This window comes from Hoplias malabaricus, chromosome 2 (assembly GCF_029633855.1).
Source record: "Hoplias malabaricus isolate fHopMal1 chromosome 2, fHopMal1.hap1, whole genome shotgun sequence".
In the NCBI taxonomy this organism is placed as follows: domain Eukaryota; kingdom Metazoa; phylum Chordata; class Actinopteri; order Characiformes; family Erythrinidae; genus Hoplias; species Hoplias malabaricus.
The window spans coordinates 54596628-54621103 of NC_089801.1; the positions used below are offsets into that span (position 1 = coordinate 54596628).

The 24476-nt window shown below is 38.4% G+C and overlaps 2 protein-coding genes and 1 pseudogene across 2 annotated transcripts; 1 reads left to right on the forward strand and 2 right to left on the reverse strand.

The window, feature by feature from the left end:
• The first annotated feature begins 1773 nt into the window (after window positions 1-1773).
• On the forward strand, window positions 1774-6720 carry LOC136677035 (inactive all-trans-retinol 13,14-reductase-like; annotated as a pseudogene).
• Window positions 6721-7484: 764 nt separating this feature from the next.
• On the reverse strand, window positions 7485-12556 carry LOC136687270 (uncharacterized protein CXorf38 homolog). The gene is made up of 6 exons (XM_066661609.1): window positions 12176-12556; window positions 10706-10840; window positions 10257-10379; window positions 9127-9276; window positions 8297-8461; window positions 7485-7881 (listed from the first exon to the last, which is right to left on the reverse strand). The coding sequence occupies exons 1-6, from the start codon at window positions 12383-12385 to the stop codon at window positions 7747-7749; spliced, it is 918 nt and encodes a 305-aa protein (XP_066517706.1). The 5' UTR covers window positions 12386-12556; the 3' UTR covers window positions 7485-7746.
• A 1077-nt stretch (window positions 12557-13633) lies between these two features.
• Window positions 13634-17737, reverse strand: LOC136677041 (protocadherin-8-like). The gene is made up of 4 exons (XM_066654403.1): window positions 15374-17737; window positions 14973-15052; window positions 14624-14757; window positions 13634-13986 (listed from the first exon to the last, which is right to left on the reverse strand). The coding sequence occupies exons 1-4, from the start codon at window positions 17735-17737 to the stop codon at window positions 13634-13636; spliced, it is 2931 nt and encodes a 976-aa protein (XP_066510500.1).
• Between the last annotated feature and the right edge of the window lie 6739 nt (window positions 17738-24476).

A 24476-nucleotide genomic window follows, 5' to 3' on the forward strand; every position in this document is an offset into this window, starting at 1 on the left:
TTCAAACAAAAGAATGTTCTGGAGAAACTCTATCTAGATGTTAAGCAGGAGTTGGAAACAAGCTGATGGCAATTAAATAATAATAATAATAATAATAATAATAATAATAATAATAATAATAATAATAATAATACTAACATTTCATGTAGTACATAAATATTGTTAAAATTTCAAAATTCAAGCAGACCAAAAAGGTATGTTTTGAAATTGTTGTACACACAACAAACATGAATGCATTTACATATACCCCTATCTATGCTGAAGTTAAGTGTTGCCTTTTGGGAGGAGCCACCTCCTTTTTTCTACATTCACAGTCTATTCACTCAGCCACACTGACCAGACCAGAATTAAAAACTATTTTGTCCCCCTGCTGTGTCTGATCCACTTGTAGCAGCACAACCCACACTAACACTCCACTACGTAAGTGTCACCACAGTGCTGAGAATGATCCACCATTCAAATGATACTTACTCAGTGGGGGACCTGTTGGGGACCTGACCACTGAAATGGGGGGTTAAATTACAAATTGTAGGACAGCCATAATTGTTAGAGGACTGGCCTTAGCACCAGTCAACTATGGCCTTGGTCCTGAAAACTATGGCTAAAGTGCTTTTGAGCAAGACACCTATCTCACCAAATGCACCCTGGGCACTGCCACAGAGAGTTAAATGCAGAGGTCACATTTCATTGTTCGGTTCTACAATGATCATAAAGCATGTCATTAATTCATTAATTGTAGAACTACAAAGTGCTCCTGTATGGTCAATGGAACTGATAAAATGGTAAGTCATTGTAGATACAAGGTAGTTGTTACTAATCCAGCAATCTATCAGTGTATGTATTGTGGCAGCAAGTGTAGTTGTGGAGTTCCTACCCTCCTCCAAAAGATACATAGTGCTGTTTCTGCAGTGCAGAAAGTAGAGTAGCAATGACAGAGGCTCATTACATAATCATTACAATGATCATGAAGCTGTAATTTTTGAAGTAGCCACTTGGACCCTAAAATCATTGGTGTACCTTTGAAAATACATTGTTTAAACCTGATCTGAAATGACATTTCTTTATTCCCCAACAACAACAACAGATAAGTACTGATACATTAATATTAAACACATTTATACCACTACTCTTTGTTTCTTTTCTGTAAAGAAAACAAATGTAATAATTGTGTAGGCCAGAACTGACATAGCGTAGTTCCTTCAGGTTGTATATAAAGCTGTGATTGAATTAAGAGATCCATCCATCCATTATCTGTAACCGCTTATCCAATTTAGGGTCGCGGGGGGTCCAGAGCCTACCTGGAATCATCGGGCGCAAGGCGGGAATACACCCTGGAGGGGGCGCCAGTCCTTCACAGGGCAACACAGACACACACACATTCACTCACACACTCACACCTACGGACACTTTCGAGTCGCCAATCCACCTACCAACGTGTGTTTTTGGACTGTGGGAGGAAACCGGAGCACCCGGAGGAAACCCACGCGGACACGGGGAGAACACACCAACTCCTCACAGACAGTCACCCGGTGAATTAAGAGATGATTTCTTGAATTTTAAACTTTTTATTTAAAAAAGTAAAACTTCATGACTCATTTTCTATTCATATATTGAATGAAGCTTGTCTTTTCATGTGTGTAGATGCCTCTTTAAAGTTCGTGGCGTAAGTAGTGCACTACATAGGGAATATGGATTTAGATTGAGTCTCAGATCCACTGCGTTTTAATTTAGCGAGAGCAGGTTGTAGCTATTCGCGTGACCTACTCGATCTTAATGGCACATGCGCTGACCTTCACGCATATAGCTGGCAGCAATGTGGAGTGGTTGCTGGACTGGGCTCGGGGAACCTATTGGTTTCTGGTTGGTAAAAGAAGTTCTTTGTGTAAAGAGTCTTTCAGTCCTCCAGACCAGCAGGAGTTCAACCAGGCTGCAAGGGATGAAGTATTAGCACAAGGTACATTCTGTTTAAAATTTGGCTTGAACCTGTTCTTCCCTGATGACGGAACCTAAGCTCAGGGGAAAACTCTACAGAGCCTGTTTTTAAAACAGAGGGCACTAGTCTTCATTAAGTCCCTGAACTGCTGCAGTTCTAACCTCCAGTTTTAAAGTCTCAAAACACTCCCCTGCTCCTTGTATCAGGCTTAGAGCTGTGGCTTCTACACAGGATAGTGTGACTTTTCCATGCTCACTGTTTACCATATAAAGAAATTACAGTGTTGATGTAATAGGCCAGAACAGATTTGCTCAAATAAACCCCAAAGCTAGAGTTACATAAGATGCTGAACTGAGCATTTTATTTTTTAGTTTTTTGTTTTTCTTTTTAAATATGAATTGGTTGGACTTTTATGGTCGAACGAATACTTAATACTCAGATTCAGTAACTAATAATACCATGTTAAAATTGATTTTCTGCACATGATTAGAAACACATGAGAATTTACTTTGTAGACTTGATGCACTTTCTACAGAGGTGCCATTCTAGTCTATAGGGTGTGATTGTCTGCTTTTAGGATTAGAAAATGCTCCATTTCCTTCCCCTGTATTCTGCTAGTTGGCCGAGTTATAAATTCCAATTGCTTTTCTAAGAAACCATACTGCAAAATATTGATTGGCTTCTGAAGCAATAGTAAACAAGTGCATTTCGACCTTGCTGTGAAGGGATGAGATTACCAGTTGCTGTATAATTGTATGTACATAATGCATGCTGGGTAATGTAGTGTAACAGTGAAGGAAATATGACGTTACATTTAAAGTACATTTAACATGGTCAAGTTTTAATGTCTGCATGTTCAGAGTTCAGTTCGGCCAAAGTGGTGTCTAACCTGGATGTGGTAGTGATCGGGAGAGGCCTGATTGTGGCTGCGGTGCTGGCCAAACGTGGCAAGAAGGTTCTCGTTCTTGAACAGCATCAAAAAGCTGGAGGCTTTTGCCAGTCCTTCACTGAAAAGGGCTTCCAGTTTGACATGGGTAAGTGACATGGCTTTCTGCTCCAAAAGGATACAGCTTTAAAAAATGTAGTGTTTGGGATAATTGGCATACTTGCTAAGTGTGAATCCTTTATGTACTTGTCCTGAAGCCTCCCACTGCATGGGGCAGCTCCATGTGAACAGTCTCCTGAGAATCACCTTTGATCAGATCATGACGGTCAGCTGCAGTTTGCTGAACTAGACCCTACCTTGGACATTGTAATTATTGGAGAGGGGAAAGAATGCAAGGAATACACAATCTACACAGGGAAGCGACAGATGGAGGCTCATCTTAAGAAGCAGTTCCCGGCTGAGACTAGGGCAATTGAGGAGTTCTTCAAAATTATGAAAGTCTGTGGTATTAAAGATTTACATGTGTTGACTGCTGCTTTGTCGCAGCTGTTAAAGTGAAATATTTTTGAGTAAATGGCTGTAGATAATTCACCTTATGACTTTCCTCAGAGGAGGAGTGAGAGACACTGACATTTGTGATCTGTACAGAAGTAAAGCAGAGAAGCTCCAGCATAGTTAATCTCATCTGCAAATTGTGAAACGTGAAACACATGCTGCTGCTGAGTATTAGCAGGATAAATAACTGGAAATGGTGCAAGGAAGCCTTCCACAGTTTTTGCTCTGCCTAAGAGCACAGAAAATGGGGTGGATATGTTTGATGGAGTGAATATTTGAAACCTCTTATATTGAAACACCATTGAATTCCATAGAAATGAAAATAACTGAATTTTCTGCTTTGTCTTTTCCAAATTTCTTTAAGCATAAAACTGGGGAAAAAACTATTTCCCCCTTTTATCTAATCCACCTTTCCAAGATTTGTTCCAAGAAGATCCATTTACTGTGTGACCTGAAGCTGGTTCCACTCTGGTTTGCTCACTTCATTTTGTGGAGTGGAATTGTTGACTGGATTTCTCCAATCTTCAAGTACTCACGTATCAGCACCACAGAAGTGATAGGTTCCCTCACCAAAAACAAGGATTTCTTTACTGTTCTGACACACTACTTTTACGGAGAGGCACCCTGTGGTTTGGCATCAAGTTGTTAATTATTATTTTTTTTAATACTCAAACTCACATCCATGGATGTTTATTCTCATTTGTTTTTAAAATAATCCTGTTCACACACATACTGTTTTTAAACTATAGCTGTGAAGTTCAAGAGCATGTGGCAATATTATTTTAACCATAAAGCCATGTTGGCCAATCAGGATCCTTTATTATAAATAAATAATAATTTAAAAAATAAAAAAATAATGGAGGTTAGGGCACTTGGCTTCACTAATAACTGTCCTGGTGTAAGTATGTGTGAGTGAATGTGTGTTCAGATACGGATTGACACTCTATCCTAGTGCCCGATGCAGTCCTCCAGGTGGACTGTTCCTGGTTGAGAGTACGCTGTGTGTATGGATTGAGTGTTAATTGTAGACAAAACAAAAGACATGTTTTAAATGGGGTTGAAAAGCTCTATTTTTAATGTCCAAACACAAGATTTGTGTGGAGGAAAATCCAAAACACAGGAAAACTAATTTTATGTCATATCCATGTACTTGTGGAGGGCTGAGTAATTGTCTTTAATTTATTTTCTTTTGACTACTATTTTGATGCTTCAACTAGACGTTCTAGAATGATTTAATTTTAGTTAATAATGGAATAATTGAAAACAAAAAATTATCCATTTTCGGTTTCTGTGTTTAAGAGATACAATAAATGTCAATTTTAAATGTCAATTTGCAACTAACAATTTAGGTGTTGAGCCCAAGAATTCTAGCTGCATGCTGAATGCACTGCTCTTCCATCACTTCAAGTGTGGTGCGTACTACCCAAAAGGGGGCGCTGGTGAAATCCCTTACCACATAATTTGGGTCATTGAGAAGCATGGAGGAAAAGTGCAGGTCAAAGTCCCCTGTCTCTCAAATTCTGGTTAATGAAAATGGTTCTGCATATGGTAGGTAATGTGAAAGCACATATTAAGATTTACGTCAGTATGTCTTTACTCTGGATTGAACCTTTTGAGATCATGGCTTGCCTTTCAGGTGTGACTGTGATGAGGAATGGTGAGCAGACTAATGTTCAAGCTCCTGTCGTCATTTCAAGTGTCAGTGTATTTACCACCTTTCAGAAGCTTCTATCTTCTGAGATACAGATCAAGCCAAGTTTGGTTTGTCCTTTCATTTTGTAATTTGAAAGTTCAGATGGTGTATGGTGTGTTAAGTGATCTAAACAGCAAGTTTTCCTATTCAATTTTCAGAATTCAATTTGCTTAGAATCATGGTGTAGCTTACCTTTTACAGGCTCTCCTGTTCTCAGTCCAGATCATCCCTCGTCCTGAAAAGATTACAGCCCAAACTACATTTTTCTCCCCCAAATCCCCCCCCCCCCCACCCCACTGGTGTGAAATGTCCCTGAAAATGTCCCTATGATATTCATCTCCTACCCTTCTGCCAAAGACCCCAGCTCAAAAGACTGCTTTCCAGGTAGGACGAACACACTTGCTGTGACTTGAGATGCGAGTACATGTGGGTGAGTCCAACTTATATCAACTTTTCAGGCAAGCCATGTATGGTCATCCATACCATTTGTGAACTACAAGTGGTTTGAAGAATGGAAAGACCTGCCCCCGGAGAGTAAGGATGATTATGAGAATTACAAGAAGAGGTTCACCAACCATCTCTTTGACCAGGCATGTCAGTCTTGGTCTGCACACTAAAGCAAATATGGCTGCAGTTTTTTTTCAGTCAAGCAACGGCACGTGTCAGTTGACTTGTTATATGAAAAGAGCAAATTGGGTAAATTTACCCCCCCTCCACCCCTTTAATTATTTTTTTTAAATCTAACTATCCACCCGTTCATCCACCACCATAATGGCTATTGTGATGCATGTCAACTGAATACAAAGTCTCAAAAAAAGCCTCTTAAAAGGAGCCAAGACCTTTTTCTCTATGGCATCATGTAAGAAACTCTCAGGTTAGAGACATGAAGATTCCTTACAGTTTATAGGATGGTTCCTTATAGACCTTTCCTTCATTTATTGGTTATTAGGAAGGGTTCTTTAGGGTTGACATTAGGGCACAGCTCTAAGAACCTGTTGTAAATTGCAAAATGTTATAACCAAGGTATTATTTTAGCAAAAACATTTTTGTCACAATCCTATTAATAAAAACATCAAATTTATATTTTCAATGTAAAAATGAATTGATGTTTAAATCCTAGAAAACTTGGTCAGTTCAGAGTTTTGGGCAATATGTGTAGATTGACACTGCTGTTTTAAAACTGGTCAGCCCCTGGTCTGTTACTAATGTCTCACTTTTGTAACGGAGTGGAGTTCAGCTTCAATAGAACTGTCTGTTTTGATTAGTTGGCAGTGCTTCGTGCAGTCAGTCCAATCGATATGCATGGGCTGGGAGCTCCAGAAGGTTCCTGGATGTCTGCTGAGCACAATCTGGAGCAGTACAAACCTTTGAACATAACCAAAGCCAGGTGCTCTACACCCATAAAGAACCTCTACCTTTAGGGTAAAGGACAGTATATAAAGCATACAGTAAAGTGGCTACCACCTTGTGCCCTTTTTTTTGCTTAATGCAAGTTGTATTGTTTCAGGTCAGGATGTGTTCAGCACTGATTATTGTGGGGCACTGCACGGTGAGCTCCTCTGTGCCTCCACTGTTTTGGAACATGCAGTCTACATTGACCTCGTTCTTCTTCAGAATAAACTGAAACAGAATGCGGCCAAGAAACTGGACTAAAGTTCTGAAATAAGATACGTGCTAAATGTGTTAGTCGGGTCAATAAAATGTTTTTTTGCAAACTGAATTGACTTTGAAATGATCACACTTTCTTTTGAATTAGATTGAAAACACCCCCTTCCAAAAAAAAATAACAATCTCCTAGTTTAATTAAAAAACAAACAAACATACAACCCTGCCAAGAACTAAATGTAAGGCTGCAGTCAACCTGAACATGTCTCTCCATCCAGAGCTGCCAAAACGACTTAAACTTGGAAGTTGTTGGCAATAAATACTGTACTCTAGATATCGTTGCTGTCCAAAGAAAAACGTAAATTTTTACAACACAGCAGCAGTCATTCACTTTGTGTGAAATTCATGTTCCAAAATTAACTTTTTACATGGACTTCCATTGAATATTGAGGCGTTTTCTTTCTAAAATTATTTTAGCAATGCATGTTTTTGTTTGGACAACTATGTAAAATGAATGTCAGGTTGCTTACAGTGAAATCTGAAACATTCTTTCATTTCATCTTTATCCCTACAACCCGATTCATGAGAGATAATTTGAGCATAACACTAACAGCAGATAAAATATAGCAATAAATATAAAGTAAGTGTGTATATATTTATTTATTAACATTACTACAAAGATGTTGAAAAATAAATCAGTGAATCCTGAATAAAACCAGTATCAATGAAATCAGTTGCTTAATGCAACTACTTAATTTGATAGGCTTAATCAATTGGATTTAGCCAATGAAGTTTGGCGGGGACTGGCTAATATTTAAATGGATCTAGCAAATGCTGAAAAATGGATATGCTGAAGGAACAGGCCTTAATGAAGAGGCTAGTAGAGGGGTTTGAAATTAATATTTTATTGCTACAGATGTGGTAAAAAAAAATTAGGTCCTTAAGCTGGAGTATTTAACAAAAGTATTAAAAAGGCTTTCAGAGATCCATCCACAAATCAATTACCAAGTTCCTCATCACCCAGTTTCAACAATGTGTAACTGTGGAAGAAATGATCTGCAAAGAAAGCAATGGTCATCTTTCCTTATTGAAACTTTTCTGCATTTGTTCCTCCAAAACCTCAATGCTGTCAAGTTCTGTCCTGAACTGCTTCTCCAGATCTTTATGGCCTCTCAAAAATCTGTGGAGCGTCTGTAGTTTCTTCAGATCCTAGGGGGGTGAGAGGCAGGAATTTGCAACTTGAACAAGTAACATTCTCTTAAAACATATTTGAGAACATTAGAAATTATTGAGGAGTTTGCTGCTTATAAACGCATCAGTTAAATCATAAAGAGTGAAACCTGTTACTGTTTCTCTATTAAGTTATATATAAAATCTACATTCAGCTGTAAGCAGTTAAGTGAATAACTGAAATGTTACAAAACATGTTTCTATTAGCTCTGAACAAGTGAATTTCGGTAAATGAGTCTGTAACACTTCCAAGAAAAGAGGAAGTTTTCAGAGCCGTTTTTAGTGGTGAGCAACTTCATTCTCAGTTACATGTAGAACTCATATTTCAAGGAATGAGTCTTTACTGCTGTAAAATAGCAGCTTAACTTTGCTGATTCTGTTATGTTGAACTTACCACAGGTCTTCCTTCATGTTCATCATTGTCCAGCTGCTCTTTTATACTTTCCCTGAGCAGTTCAGTCTCCCACTGGCTGAGAGATTCGATCTCTACTTCTTCTGTATCCTCTCCATCCACACTGTCCACCCCAGGGAAATTCAGTGACAGATCTACTGACAACATCTGGAGGTATAAGTGTGTATTCAGTATAAATGCTCTGTTCAGTATAAATAGCACTTCTGCTCAAGTGCTATTAAGTCGTTACTTTTGTGGAATAAGGCACCTTGAAGTACAAAAGTAGCAGCTCAAATCGCTAATACAGGAAATTATACAGCTGCTTGAGAAATGTACATCAATTGAATATTTTACTTGTCGTTATACTCAAATATGCAACTATTTACTACCCCTATCTATACGACTATAAATAAATTAACATTTAATCAGCATTTAAGATACTGGAGATTTAGTATAACAATATGAAAGGTTGTGAATACTGTACTATTAAAAACACTTGGTAAATCAGTGACGCTGGTGTTTCCTTTAAGGAACATTAGGTAAGATTTGGGGAATTTTGCTCCTAGGGCTCCCCCTAGTGTAGTGTAGTTGTACAGCACTGTAATGAAATCAAAGGGGAGCCCAGAGTAACAATAACAGAAGATTAAAAAAATAAAATTCCTGAAAATGGGTGGTACCTAAGAAACAGTTTAAAATTAAAGTAGTCAATCTTTGCCAGAACAGTAACTGAAATACATTTTAGAAATATTGCCAAATCTGTTCATATCAGGCCCCTGCCTGCTGAACTTTGGACACTTGAGGTTCATATTCTAAGTGCCATTTTTGTTACGTACCTCATGTATTTGTTGACTTGCTGCATTCATGGCAGGAATGTGGTGTAGGTGTCGTATAAGCTCCTGTAGACTCTTCTGAAACCTGCCCATCCACTGATCAGAGACCTGCATTTCACATGAGTGCATCAGCTCATTCCTACAGTGAATCACCTGGGGACAGAGGGATGGTGTATAGTTGGATCATTCGCAAGTCTTTAGGAATTGGAGGTATGCTTTCTGGACTAGGTGACTCTAGTCTAAAGAAACCCTTGTAGATGAATAATAGACTATATGGCCAAACATTGAGTGTGTGTTTATCCAGCAGTTCTGAAGACAAAAAGGACATTAACAGTTAGCTTTCAGTGAAAACGTCTACTCTTTCTAAAGACTTTACACAAGATGTTGGAACAGTTTGTTTGATTATTTGATTGCGTTCAATCACAGAAACATTGAGGTTAGATGCTGCTGTTCAGTGATTAGTTTCAGATTACAAATGCAAATTCAGCTTATCCCAAAAGTACTAAATGGAGCTCCAGCACTCCAGAGAACAATTTCACTACTCCACAGCCCGGTGTGTGGAGGCTCTAGCCCATAATTGTCATTAAACGTAATGGCCTCAAGCTTGTTTAATGCTGCTGTAGCGTATGCCATTTTAATTTCATGTATCCTGGGTAATGTCTACAAGCTGGATGCACACCTGAATGTCTGCCTTTTAAAGTGACTTTATTAATAAGGGGTCTATAAATGTTTGGACATTGTGTGCACTGCATTTTTGGTGTCAACAGGGTTAGCCTTCCAAGAAGACGCCTATCTCTCCCTGTTGGAGAGATGAGAAAACTAATTGAAATTCTGAAAACATATTGGTAATTTAAATGTACACTTACTTTTGCATTGTCTTTCTAGAGTCCATTTTTTAAACTCAAAGAAAACATGAACAATTTGGATTCCCCCCCCTTTCTTTAATAAACTTAAATGCACTTGGTGTGCAACTGCTTGCCACATGTAAAAGTGAAGGGTGTTGGCTGAAAACTTTCCTTTAACATTTATCTCTGACAGATAAAGCATTTACAAATGGATCCATTTGTTTGTATTTATTAATTTCTTAGCTGGTTTATTGGTATTAAAGGGTGGAAAACATGTTTGTTTCTTACCTGGGTAACAAGGGCCTGGTTGATGAAGTGGAAATGGTCACATAAGTGGAGGACATTGAGAAGTGCTGCAGCATCACACTGCTCTGCTCGGTATTTGTCTGCGTGTCCTCTGGGCATAAAAGCCTAAAATGTAATGGCAACTTTATAGTCATTCAAACTCAGACTTAATCATGAAAGAGAAGTAAAAGCAGCAATCAGTCATTATTTCCACATGTTCTATATAACGTAACGCTCATTAAATGTCTGAAGTAGTGGCTGCAAGAGCAATATTTATAAGGGGTTCAGTACAGGAGCGCTGATTCATTCAGGCCACAAGGTGTATGCAAGTTAAAGAACTGCAGACTGCACATTCTCCTGGATAGCTGTCCAATTATAGACTTAACATTATGAAATGAAGGTCTGAGTACAGCAGCTCCATACACAGACCTTAAACGGTCTTATTGGTCTACCTTTGCCAGTTCCCAGGGTTCTGTGGGCCACAGCCAGGGTTTGCAGTTTCCCCAGTTAATGATGCCATATGGCTTTGTGTGGTGCCTCAATATTTCATTCCGCCATTCATCACAGACGGGGCAAGCTGACTGAAACTGAAAGAGAAATGGAAAGAGTGAAAAATTCCAAGAGTTGGGTGTGGTATAAATCCATGCCCAAGTTAAATGTTCCACTTCAATAATGCATTCAAAACAACTTGACTAAAGTACAAACAGATTTTATTCATAGTTTCTGTACAGCTCTGTAATATAAACAATGTGATTCAGAGTATTTGTGTTAAATTTATTCAATGTACACATTCAAAAATACTGTAGAGCTCCCCTGATTGATAAAACACTCGTGTAAGGTGAAGTTATACACATAGAGTTAAATATCCCAGTGCTGTTATCTGTATCAGCGCTCATGGATTGCTTTTTGTATGTTCAGATGATGAGTCAGTACATTTCTCAGCAGTGAATCATTTTATAGGACACCACTTAGTTTACTGTATTTCACAATGTTTGTCCAGAGAAGTAAAATCATTGGAATTGTTCACTTTGTAGCAGAGTCACCTTCTAGAACCAAAATTAGATTAAAATAAATTTGGTAGAAGCGTTTGGTCTAAAAATGATAAATCTCAGGTGTTAAACTTGTGGCAAATCATACAAAAAAAAAAAGATAAATAAGTGTTATTGACTGAAGTGGGGAAAACCAAGTACCTTTCCCCTCTGTTCATCTATAAAACACACAAAAATAATCTGTTCAACAGTTAGTGTTTGGAAGTTATTCTCAAGAAGAGGGAAAGAAAATTGATCTAAACCACTTTTAAAAGACATGAGGGGATCAATTCTAGATCTTCCCCTTAATTCAGCCTGTGCAGGGATGAGAATGTGGACAAAATATGCAAAAGAAAAGGTCACAACCAGAAACACAATTAAGATAATGCACAGAATATTGTGTGTGTGATATTTACGAACAGCAGTGAACTTCAGGATGGCCTGTGCCGACAAACAAACAAACACCCCACCTCACTGACCCACAGACAGCTCTAACTCACCTAATAGAAACAAATAAGGAAACAAAAGGCAACATCACAGATACCTCACTCCCTAAGTATCCACACAAAATCACAAACACGCCACTCCCAAAACAAACGGCTGCCAACCTTCCTCTGGTGAAATATAAAGGCCACACAATGTATCCTACGTATTTACAAAAAGATATTTAGCGTCAGAAACCAAAAGTGGCAAACAAAGTCGTTGTCAAAGTGAAAAAAAAAATTACCAAAACCATGACACGCAGAATTCAATATTAACGCAGACCAGTAGTTTTTTACTGGGTGTCTTTACGAATGTGACCAATTAAACATATTTAACTGTGATGATTTGTATTACAGCCTTTTCATTATTTAATGTAGTTTTTAGTCTTAGTATATGTATATTTAAATGTACCTGGTTAGCCTTTGGTCTGCAGTTGTATCTGCATGTCTGTCCTCTTTGTAAAGCGGTGTTGTTTTTGATCACAGTTTTGTGAAAAGTGCGCATCTCTTGATCCATAAATTCACATAAACCTTCCTTCACCCTCAGCAGACAGTAGCCAGCCTTCAGCCAGTTCTTATACCCGGCTTCATTAAGACGAGCTAATAACTCTTCGTGAACCATTTTCCGAGATAAAACAAACACTCTGTAGACAAAGACAGGTCGGTTTTCTCGGACCTCAAAACCAAGGAAAACTGCTCTCTACTCTTTCGTTTCTCCACAGACCGCATCGCAGCGTCTCCTCTAACACGGCTAGCTACTCTTTTGTTTACACAGGAACTTCCTTAAGGTCAAGTTGAAGTGTTAGCAGTGCATCATGGGAGCTGTAGGCACGAACGACAGCATTCGCTCCGCTGTCTGTCGAGGGGCGCCTTCGCTCATAAATCTCATAAAGAAGCGTTTGAAAAGCGTGTACTAGAGACTTTCATCAACTAGAGCTGTTCATAGTAGTGCTGATAGAAACAAGATGTCCGACGAATCAAGTTTCTCAATGTTTCTTACAGCTGTTACATGAAGTGGATTCAAGTTGTTGTGGCAAAATCGTCCCCAATAATTTTATCTTCTGGATTCACGCTCTATATTTTAGTCCTCGAGTTCAATTTTAGAACTTTACAGCAAGCTTCTCTGTACCATTTCATATTAAACAATCTTAATTACTTTTTTCCATCTTAATCTTTCAGTTATGTTTAATCGTCCACTAGTCCTTCATATTCTGACTGCAGGACCACTGTTGGCTTCTTATTATTTGGTGGGTTACTTTCAAAGCAGTGACTCCAAGGCATGTAAAAACTGAAGCAGCACAGCTGTTTACCCAATAATGAATTCATTCATTGTTTGTAGCTACTTGTCCAGTTCGGGTCACTGTGGGTCCGGAGCCTTCCCAGAATCACTTGGCACAAGGCAGGAACACACCCTGGAGGGGGCGCCAGTCCTTCACAGGGCACACGTTTCCATTATTTTGCATGACCTTTGTATACAAATTCTTTCAAAACAGCAGAACTCTTTGGTTTCACCCATTTATTTTCATTGAAGAACAGATGATGTCAATAAATATCAATCAATATTTACACTTATTTACAGAGCAGTTATTTACAATGAATCAAGAAAGTAAACCACCTCATTTGGAAGGCAAAAACAAATCAAATGACTGGGTCTACATTTACATATACTGCCCCCCCCCCAATACAAATATAAAACACAGTCTAGGAGAGTCTTTTAAAAAAATGTCTAAAGGTGGAAAACCACCAAATATAACCACCAAACGCACCAAATATAACATTTTAGCATGAAGTTTAGCCCGAAATACAAGTTGGCCTCATAGCCTTAATGTGAATTTTGCAGCTTAGGTGACCTTTGCGGTGCAGTCAGGGTTCAAAAGGAAGTTACCGGTGTGGCATTCACATCTGTCATGTGTTCTGTAGCAGATGTGGCTTGTCTGTCCACGTGAGCTTGCACTTTATGCTGGTAATAGTAGAACTGGGGAGGAAGTGTCCCCATTTTTTGACACATTGATCCTGGAATTTGTTCGGAGGCACGTGGGAGCATGGAATTATAACTGTAGTCCCTCCATGAAGGCCCTTGGTGTGGGGCAACTGGATGGTGGCCGTAGGCTGTTGTCCGATATGCTATAGTGTATCTGCCATTGCCCAAATGAGTGCTGCTAGCATGCGTTGGGAGCTCTCGGTTTCTGTATGGTCCATCTGTTGGTCCAGGGTGGAATGAACCTGAGAATGAAAGTTTTAAATGTCAAATATTTTAGAGAAATATATTTGAAACATTTTTTTTTCTGTAAAATCCAGACAAATATTCAATTTTGTCAATGGGACCTTTTTATTGTTTTTTTTATTAATGCATGTGTAAATTTCATTAGATCCTCAGTAACATATTGGATTAATATTATACAAAATCCATGACTTTTAATACCATTATATTTTTAATACCTTGTTTACTCTTTGATTTGTTGTTTGAACATGTGGTGTTTATTATTGCTGTTAAATGTTTTATGGTATATTTCATCGTAAACTGAATTTTTAACAAGACCATATAAATATATTTGGAAAATGAGAATCTAATGTGGCTATTAATAGAATAGATCAGATGAATAAACATTTCATAAATTTCACTAGTTGTTGTTAATATTATAATATGTTACAACAACCTTAATATTATTGTTAATTGTATGGCGTTAATGATAAATATTTATTTATTAATTTATTTTATGAAATCAAAACTTATATATGTTTGTATATGAGTAAATATTTTAAATTCATTTCCACATTTGTGGATATTTATTTATTTATTTTAAAGTTAGTTTTTCCTGGCTATGCAAGGACATAAAAATAAAAGACCTTAAATACTCACTGCTAGCTCGCTGGTGGCTAATAGAGGTCATTTTCCGACTGGCTTCTCCACTAGCATCAGAGTCGCTGTCGTTGAAGTCACTGTCTCCTTTCCCGCTGTCCTTCACGCTTGTTTGGTCAGTGGGCCCAATCCCACTGTGAATGGAATAACAAAAAATCAGAAGAGAGCAGAGACATCCAATAATAGCCATGCCAGAGGACAAACACCATCAGATATGAGGCACAATTTGCATCCAGAACAAATGCACTTTGAGGTCAGGGACACAGTATATTTAGATTAGTACAAAGCCCTGCACTTGTCATTTAAAATTAAGCATCAAACCCAATGAAAAGGACTGGGCATGACGTACCTCATTTGAAGAGTGTATCTGTCTCCTTGCCAAATGGCAACAGGCTCAAATTTGGCCTTGTTGAAGAGTGGTCGAAACACCTGAATAGAAGAAAAGCACAGTAAGGACTCGCATTCTATTTAACTACACACTGAAGGCCAGGGTCAGTAAAACTTTCCCTTCAGGGCTAAAATAACAGAGGACTAAACAGATAAAAGAAAATAAATTAAATTTAAATAATTTAAAAAATGATTAAATTACTTTCCCTTAAAATATATTACATTTTAAATATCAATCTTGAAAATAAAATAATTCTCCCATTCCATTAAGTTTATGGAATGTGTGTCTAACTTTTTTTCTGCACCAAATCAAATGAAATCATCCCAACATTGGACAGCCATTTAAAAAAGAGTATTATTTACCTTATTGTCAGAGTCTCTGCTGTGCTCCTCTTCATAAGAATAAGTGTCGTCCCTCGTGGTGGAGATGTGCTCGGTGATGGTGGTACTGCCTCCAGAGAAACTGTTTGAGTCAGAAGAGTCAATGCTATGTGATGGTAGAGGGGTCTTTTTGAAGTAAGAACCACCTTCCATTTTACTGATGGTGCCACCTCTTGGGGCATTCCTGCGCGACAAGGCCACTGCCACAATGGCAGCCAACAGCGTGACACACCCGACCCCCAGAAGCACAATGATGAAGAGTGAAGTTTCAAAATCAAGCTCTTCCTTTTCTTCACTTGCTTCAAGAACCACCACTACCTGCTCCTCCAGTGGCTCCACATCTGAAATGATGAACCGGACAGTGGCTGTGCATGACAGAGGGGTCCGGCCATGGTCGTTCACTGCCACTTTGATTTCTAACACATCTCCGTATTCAAACATGGGGCTTTGTTTCAAGGCAACTTCGCCAGAAATTTTGTTGACAGAAAACAGAGCATGTTCATCTTCTAGGATGGTGTAGGATAGCTCAGCATTCACCCCGTCATCCATGTCTCTTGCTTTGACCCTCAGGGCAATGTAACCAGCCGGTGCATAGTAAGGTAAAGGCACATCTGCTGAGCCATTTATGAGAATGGGATGTGTGATGAAAGGTGCATTGTCATTCTCGTCCACTACCCTGACCTTCACCAGAGCTGTGCTTGACAATGGAGGAGATCCCCCATCTGTTGCTTGAATGGGAACGTCAATCTGCTTTACATACTCATAGTCAAGAGATCTCACTGCATAGAGAGTTCCAGAAGCAGAGTCCACTGAGAGAAGGGAACTCAGGAGGACGCCTTCAACTTCATTTTCAATGATTTTATATGTGACTTTGCTGTTGGTGCCCTCGTCTGTATCTCGAGCTACTAAAGTAGCAATGTAGGATCCTGGTGCTTTGTTTTCCATTACTGAAATTTCATAAACTGACTTACTGAAAAGTGGGGGGTTGTCATTCTCGTCTGTGACTCTTATGGTGTACTGTTTAAAAGTCTTAAAAGGTGGTGAACCTAGATCCTCAGCAGCTATGGTGAGATTATATTCAGGAATCTTCTCTCTGTCCAAAGCTGAGGTAGTGATGATCATAAAAGTGTCGCCGTATGCTTGTTGCAGCCTGAAATGCTCATGTCCATGCAGACTTACGCGTACATACCCGTTGGCACCTGAGTCTCGGTCTGTAGTGCTGATGAGAGCCACAAAGCTCTCCACGGCTGCTGCTTCAGTGATGTACGCCATCTCCTCACTTGTTGAAGTCATGGGCTTGATCTTGATTTGTGGAGCATTGTCATTCACATCCACAATGTCCACAATGACAGTACAAGTTGTTGGAACTGAGTTTGTTCCCAAATCATATGCCTGTATTTTTAACTCATATGAAGCTCTCTCCTCAAAGTCCACCATGGATTTCACGGTCACTGCCCCGCTGATGGGATCAATTGCAAAAGTATTCTTGATCTCCTCAGAGACACTCCCTTCAAAGTCGTAACGCACCTCCCCATTCACGCCCTCATCTCGGTCAGATGCCTGCACTTTGACCAAAAGAAAACCTATGGGTGCATCTTCAGGGAGCTCAACTTTAAGAGTGCTGTGCTCAAACTGAGGGCTGTTGTCGTTAGAGTCCAGAACCTTAATATGAACCGTCACTGATCCAGTCTTTGGAGGGCTTCCACCATCATTTGCAGTGACCTGAAGTCTGTAAGTGTCCTCAAGCTCTCTGTCCAGCTCCTTGATGAGCACGAGCTGAGCAAACTTTTCGCCATCTTCTCTGCCCCTCACCTCAATGCTGAAATGGGAGTTGGGAAGGAATTGATAACTCTGGATGTAATTGCTGCCTACGTCCAAGTCACTTGCAGGCTCTAATGGAAAGCGTGTGCCCACAGCCACATCTTCAGGGATCCGGAGCTCCATTGTGTCACTTGGGAAGACAGGAGCATGGTCGTTGACATCTCTCACATGGATCTCAACGTGGATCAGGTTGAACTTTTCCTTGGAGAACACCACCACATCTGAAGTGATTAGGCACTGTGGAGAACGTTGGCACAGGCTCTCTCGGTCTATACGTTCTGCCACTGACAGGACTCCGTCACTCTGGCGCATATGAATGAATGAAGAGTTGCACTCCTGCATGAAACGGAAGCTTGTGTTGGGATCTTCAGAAGAGTCTATGTTCAGATCCATTGATAGATTCCCAATGAATGTTCCTGGGGTATCCTCTTCATAGGTGTAATACTTTGTGGTGGTTCCTCTTGTTGCCCATGTGCCAAAGATCACAACTAAACTCAAAGCAGCTAACATTTTTCTGACCTCCATCTCTATCTACTGAACTTCTGAAGAGATACTAGAGACAGGCCATCTAAAGTGGATGAGGTGCTCCTTCTCCAAAGCTCAGCTGAAGTATAAGGAGCTGTGAGCTGGAGCTGGCTTTAAGCCACTCTTCTTATGCAAATCAGCCTCTCTCTTGACCAATGGCCTTGCTCTCCTCCACCAAAAGGCTTCCTCCCCTTTTTTTAGCCTAGACAAAAGTGTGACATTTATTCCTTCCAAATTGTCTCCTTATGGTGAAGCAAAATGTCAGTTAGGTTTGTTTATAATGGTTCTCATTATGTTTAACACAAATAAATACAATATGTAGGTTATTTTAACTCAACTGCTGTCTACATGTGCTTTTGGCCCACAACTGTTGGGATTAACTTTAAAAACAATAGAGATGTGGTAAGCTAGTGTTAGGTAATAATGATTCTATCTTAAATAAAGACTAATCATCCCTATTTTCCAGAATATAAGGAATGAAAATATTATAAATATTTGAGTATAAATAAGAGTTGTATCAAAATATTTGGGCACCAATTGTTGAATTATGTATGCTTAAGAAAATAAACTAAATTTTTTAATGTATTGTTGTTTTGATTTTCTTAATCTGACATGTCCTAATGTGGAAAAACTATGTAGGTTGTGTAAAAACCCTTTTTTTTTTCTTTCTTTTCCCAGTATAGTATGTTCAATGTATAATACAAACAGTGCTCTGAACAGTGCAAAAAAACTATTTTGTTTATTTTCAGATAGAAGATGACCAGTGATGATATGACTATGTAAGGCATGGAACAATTCTCTAGATTTTAAATACAGAGAAATTTTTAATAACAAATATTATATATATATATATATATATATATATATATATATATATACATATATATATATATATATACAGACACACACACATCCAGTATAGCATTTGGAACTGTATGGAGAATTCAGGCAAAGTGGGACACATCAGGGCAGTCCAACAGAGCCACTCACTAGTGATGAGCTTCATTTGAATTGGGCTTATCAACAGTTCTATGCTGAAATATGCTGATATTTGTTTTTTTTGCACTGCATGCTGCATCTGCTTAAAGAATACCTCCCACCCTCCTATTTACCACTTTTATAGAGAATTTCAATTGGAGGACTGGAGAGATAAAGGCCATTTAAAATGCATTATCAACATCTCTGAGTCAAAAAGCTGATAAAGGTCTATACAACGGCGTAATGTCTAAGAAACCACAGCTTGAATAGTAAATCTTATGCCTTCATACTGTTGAAAGCTTTTATTGGAAGTGTAAATAGTAATTTATTTGATACATAAAGCTGGATTTAATTGAGATTTATTATAAACTTGCCACAAAACATGTTTTAGATGTTTGGGTATCTTGAGTATATTTGTTCCCACAATAAGCAATACAATGTAATCCTGTATATTCAAATTTTCACAGGTTTCCTTTTATCATAATATATATCATCTATGATCATAACGTTTTCAAAATGGGACATTCATGAAATAAACCCCCCAGGACCCCAGTATATGTACAGACTAGCTTCTCTCTCTCAAACTACATCATTTACATGTTTTATAGTATTCATTGAATAATTTACAGAAACTACTAACTAATGAGTCTCTTGTGTTCTCATATTTGGTCTTTATTATCATATTTTAACACTAAAGTAAGTACTGAGGCCGCGGTTACCTTGCTTCATTACATTAGAAAACTTTATTTCTGGGTCGTTTCACAATTTCTTTCATTTTGTCATTTATCGAACAGACGTATAGCGTCTTTGTGTTTGGGGCTGGCGGACAGACAAAATACCGTCAAATAATCGTTTTCTTTTTTATACAATTGAATCCCGAATTTAAATATTTGAACGGTAGCACAAGTCAGTAATAATACCATCAGTGTTATAACACTCCTGCATCATGCTGACCCAACAAACCGTGGTCCGCAAACGGCTCAGTGACAAACGAGGGGCTGTGCGTAGGTTTTGTGATCGGTGGCGCGAGGCAGGTGTCAGGTCGCCATCTGTCCGCGCGTGGAGCTCGGAGTGTGAACATATCACACCCTTCTGCTCCTCACAGTTCACACCAGTGACCCAGGGTTAGGCCCCGCAGTCAGACCACCAGAAAGGCAATATTTTATAGTGATTTGGGGAACAGTTATTTGGGGAATAACTTTCCTAAGAACACATCAGTAGATATTGAGAAAATCTCATGTCTCGAATATTTACAGCTTCGTGTAATTTAACGTCACATTTCTTTTCGACCACTTCTTAATTTATTAGTTGTACGTCATTAATACAGTGTCCGAGTTTCCGCAGAGTCCCTTTTCCAGTGGTTTCGATACCGTGTTGGAATAAACACGCTGATTGTGTCTGTAATGGCCGCCTTTGTTCACTGAGTTCGCTGATCAAAAGGCGTCTGGCGTTAATGCGGTTATTCAGTGTAAACGGCCCTTAAATTAAATACACACTCGTTCTTTGTGTTCTAAAAGCCCTCAATGAAGTGGACATTCCTTCACTTGTCGAGTCCCTATTGTCTTCGTTCCCCTCAGACCAGCCTCAGTCTCATAGTTCATTGACTCTTACCGCTTCAACGAGGCCACCGCCAACCTGTTACTCCCTCAGCAGATGGGAAACACGACTACAGCTGCACAGCTATACTAATTCATCTACCTTTCTTCTCCAGTCCCTCAAGTGGAACATAGTAGGATTGTATTTTTACAGAGAGAGAGAGAGAGAGAGAGTATATTTATATTATAATAAAGAACTTCTTATAATTATGACATACTGCCTCAGAACTATAATTTTTCAACATCTCAAAATACCCAGAATGTGTTCTCTGATTAGCTAACACAATGTATTTAGCCATTATTACATTATTGTTAAGTATTAAGTCATAAAATGTTAATATTATGAGATGTGTGACATAGATTAGATGTCTTAAGTTATAAAATACTAAGTTAACATCGAGGAAGCAAGTCAAGTCCAATACTAAATCAATATTATGAGGTATTACATATGAAGTCAGAATTTTAAGAAAATGCCTCGTTGCTATGATTAACCCACTGATATTTTTTGCAGTAGCCCTTAGGCATAATCCTATAGAATGCAATGATGAATGGCTACTATGATTATATTATTCTTTACATCAGTGACTGTTATTTATACATATCAACAGAAACCCACCCATGTTATCCAAATTCCTGCATAATGTGATTAATGTTAAATGACTTGTTTACAATGACAGTGTAGGAACTAGATATCAACAGACTTTAACACCTCTTACAGAAAGTGATTTAATCATTATATAATTACCCATGATACAATGCCTGAGGCCTGACACATTGTTTTACAATAGTTGTGATTTAGGCTTTTGTCCTAAAACCTTTTTTAATCAATTCAAGACAAAGAGGCACATGCAGGACATACAGCAAAACAGATTAAAATTGAAATCAAAGTGTGTCACATACAGTCATACACAGTACACAAACCGAAAATCTAATAATCAAACCAATAAACTAAAATAAGTATTCATGTGTATATAATATAATATTAAATAAGAAAAATAAGAGGTGAACTTTAGGTTGTTCTGAGGTCATAATGCAGGGTGATTAATACCAGATTTTCCAAGCTTAGTAAAACATGGCTCTGCAGCATAATCCATTAATTGGTGTGATTTTGGAAAGCACCATAATTAAAAGCATGATCTTTACGATTCAACTGCCCCTAGAATCTTATTTATATATATATATATATGTGTGTGTGTGTGTGTGTGTCCTTTATAGTTCCCAATGGGCATTATATTTATGCAATTTAGCTGCATTTTGCTTTGTATTCCAATTCTTTATTATAAATCTTGATGAAACCCCATAAAAACAGATGTTCCTGTGATTTCTGAATGTTAAATATAAATTTTCTAAGATTCGTTGTCGAAAAATACTAAGGATTTAAAAGCACAGCATGGAATCACCCAGAAGTCAATACAGATTTGATGCATAGTGGTAGACATCTAGTACAGGCCTCGTATAAAAGCCTAAAATCCTTGCTGCAGTCTCCACTTCCTTTGTTTGGTTAAAGAAACACTAAATCCAGCCTCTGGTGCCTTAGAAATAATGCCTGTTTCACTAAAATATTCGAAAACAAGACTGCATAAACACAGAAATTCAATCAAAGCTCTTAAACTTAATACAGCCTTGTGTTGACCCTTAATGCCAAATAATTAAGGCAATGGAAGTGCCACTAAGCCACTCATCCAGGTTTGAGGATAATCCTGTTGTTAAGCACGCCAAAGGCTTTAGCTGCCAATTTATTTTTTTTCCATTGTGTCCAATATTTTCTAGCTATGGCTGCATAACAGATATAGGCTAATGTTGACTGATGTTGGTAATAAACAAGATTTTAATTCATTCTTACACTGAGAAACAGACAGGATGCTGCCAGGTCACGTGACCTCAGTCTGTGGTTTGGGCTGGACAATGGTGCCGGGCGCTAAATGCAGATCAGAGGCGTGATTAGACTTGGCCTGGTGTCTGTAAGAGCATTAGCGCCAGTCACTCAGGATGAGCCATGTGTCGAGGTGTGAGTGCCATCAGATGTGCTATTCACAGAGGCGCTTTCCCAAGCTGTGAAAAAAGAAGTCTAGAAAGTGGAAACTTGCCATTGCTTGTGAAACATGAGAAGAGAGAAAAAAAAAACATGAAACAGCTTCTGCATGAAATTCACTAATAGCAGTCTATGTCCAGAGGTTTGTAGACTCCAAAAGACAGAGATTCTCTCTTCAGGAGCACTGATACTTCAAAATGTCTTCAGCAATAAATATTTAAGATGGAAAGAAAGATGTGAGGAAAGTAATTCCGAGGGGTCTGTAAGTGGTAAGAACCAGATGAACATGGAGTTTAAGAATTTTTTACAAAAAAATGGTTAAGAATACTTGGCCTAGTGCCAGTGACATAACTCTACAATGATTTTAAATAAGATTTGATGTTGTTTTCAACACTGGTGATGGCACACATACATAAAATGTGCAAAATAGTCCTCATTCGTAGTTTACCATTATTAATGATGCATATTAAACTTAAAAAATGTTTTATTTTTCTAGCCAGCATTTGACTTTAGCCATGGTAACGTTTTGCCTCATGTGCTGGTCATCCAGTGTTCAGTTGTTAGCTATGCTTTATTTATTTAGGCTTAAAATTCAGTGTCAAAAATGTCTGTGCACTAAATAATGGAATGCAATAAACAGAAAGTGTCTTGATAACTTTAACCACATGATCCGAGAAATCAAAAATATTTGATATGTTGGAGGGAATTTGAGGACTTACAGGAGGAAAGTGTGCCAGTGAGATTGATACGATGAAAATGGGTCATTGGAAAATCTACAAGAACAAATTACTTACAGACAGTATCAACTATTAAGAAGCATATTAATCAGAAAACTTCGCATCAGGTAAATAATGCCAAATATTCTTAAAACAGAAACCCATCAACAATGTAAAATGTACTTAACTCTATGGTTAAGGTCTCAAAATAATTCAGTGTTCTGATGTGAAACTAGTGTTGTAGAGCAATGATAAGAACCAGATGTCTGAAAAGTTATTATGGTATAGTCTAAGAGAACCTCACAATACAGCTGTGAATATTCTGGCTGATCTGAGACATTGCTTTGCTCTGAGCTCTGAGAAACTTCACAACTACAATGTGTTTACATATATTTGCTACAGAAAGGTAAATGTAGATCACAAAATGGAGACAGAAACTGTAGACAACTTTCGATGTTACTTAAACTTGCCTCCAAAGTAGTCAAATTAACAGGATAAAGAAAAACACTTATCATCTACTCGAATGTATTTCTGAAACAGTTTTCAAATTATTGGAGTTAGATTTATGTAGATTCACTTGTTATTGTAGACCAACCCCAACATCATTATTCCACATTTAACTTTTAACCTTGGAATAACGCAAACACTGGGAAAATTAGTGAAATACACAGTTGTTACAGAAGCTGCCGTATCTGATGCTCTTTTTCTAGACCTGTTTAAAGAGAATGGCTGCTTGGGAAGACATAGTCCCTGCCTTAATGTCACTTAGTATATCCCCATGGCTCCTGTAAACTTCATTCATAGAGGCACCCTTAAACTTTTCACTTACCAACCTCAAGTGGCTTTTTAAGCAGAGGTATATATGTCACCTAAAGGGTAGAATGGGGACAGTTGCAATTTGGACTAGGTGACACATAATTTGAGCCATTTGGACTGAACTGAAAAGCCGGATTAGTTTTAGCAGAGGGCTAAAGTGACAAATGGGAGGGTGTGAGTGTTGGTGTGGGGAGCAGATGGAAGGATGGCATGTCACAGCTACTCCAGGACAGGAGTCCCAGACTTAACACCTTCAGCCTTCACTGTGTGTGTTGGGGGTTTGGGAAAGAGTAACAGTGGCAGATCATAGCATTTTGGGAGTGAAAGACGATTGATAAATTGGTGAAAGGGCTCTTTCCGTTATAAATGTCTTCAGCTGAGACACAAGAATATTGTTGTCATATTTTGTGCTTTATAAGGCAGCATATTTTCATGAGGAAACAGATCTAGATGGTAGGAAGGCTAGTCTAGCACACATTCTTTCATTAAACACACATGCCAGTGTATATCGTGTACAATTTGGCGTGTTGATGTCATGTTAAAATCAACATTGATGTCCACGACAAAGATGTCATCTAAATACATCTAAAAACATACATCTC

Bases quoted from the DNA above. Each gene is read 5' to 3' on its own strand.
- LOC136687270 (XM_066661609.1), bottom strand. From the start codon at position 12,385: ATGGTTCACGAAGAGTTATTAGCTCGTCTTAATGAAGCCGGGTATAAG. The intron at 10,841-12,175 runs GTACATTTAAAT...TTTCTCTTTCAG, and splicing joins GCAGACCAAAGGCTAACCAG to TTTCAGTCAGCTTGCCCCGT. The intron at 9,277-10,256 runs GTAAGAAACAAA...CTCTGTCCCCAG, and splicing joins ACCAGGCCCTTGTTACCCAG to GTGATTCACTGTAGGAATGA.
- LOC136677041 (XM_066654403.1), bottom strand. From the start codon at position 17,737: ATGGAGGTCAGAAAAATGTTAGCTGCTTTGAGTTTAGTTGTGATCTTT. The intron at 15,053-15,373 runs GTAAATAATACT...TCTTCTATTCAG, and splicing joins GCAGAGACTCTGACAATAAG to GTGTTTCGACCACTCTTCAA. The intron at 14,758-14,972 runs GTACGTCATGCC...TTCCATTCACAG, and splicing joins AGATACACTCTTCAAATGAG to TGGGATTGGGCCCACTGACC.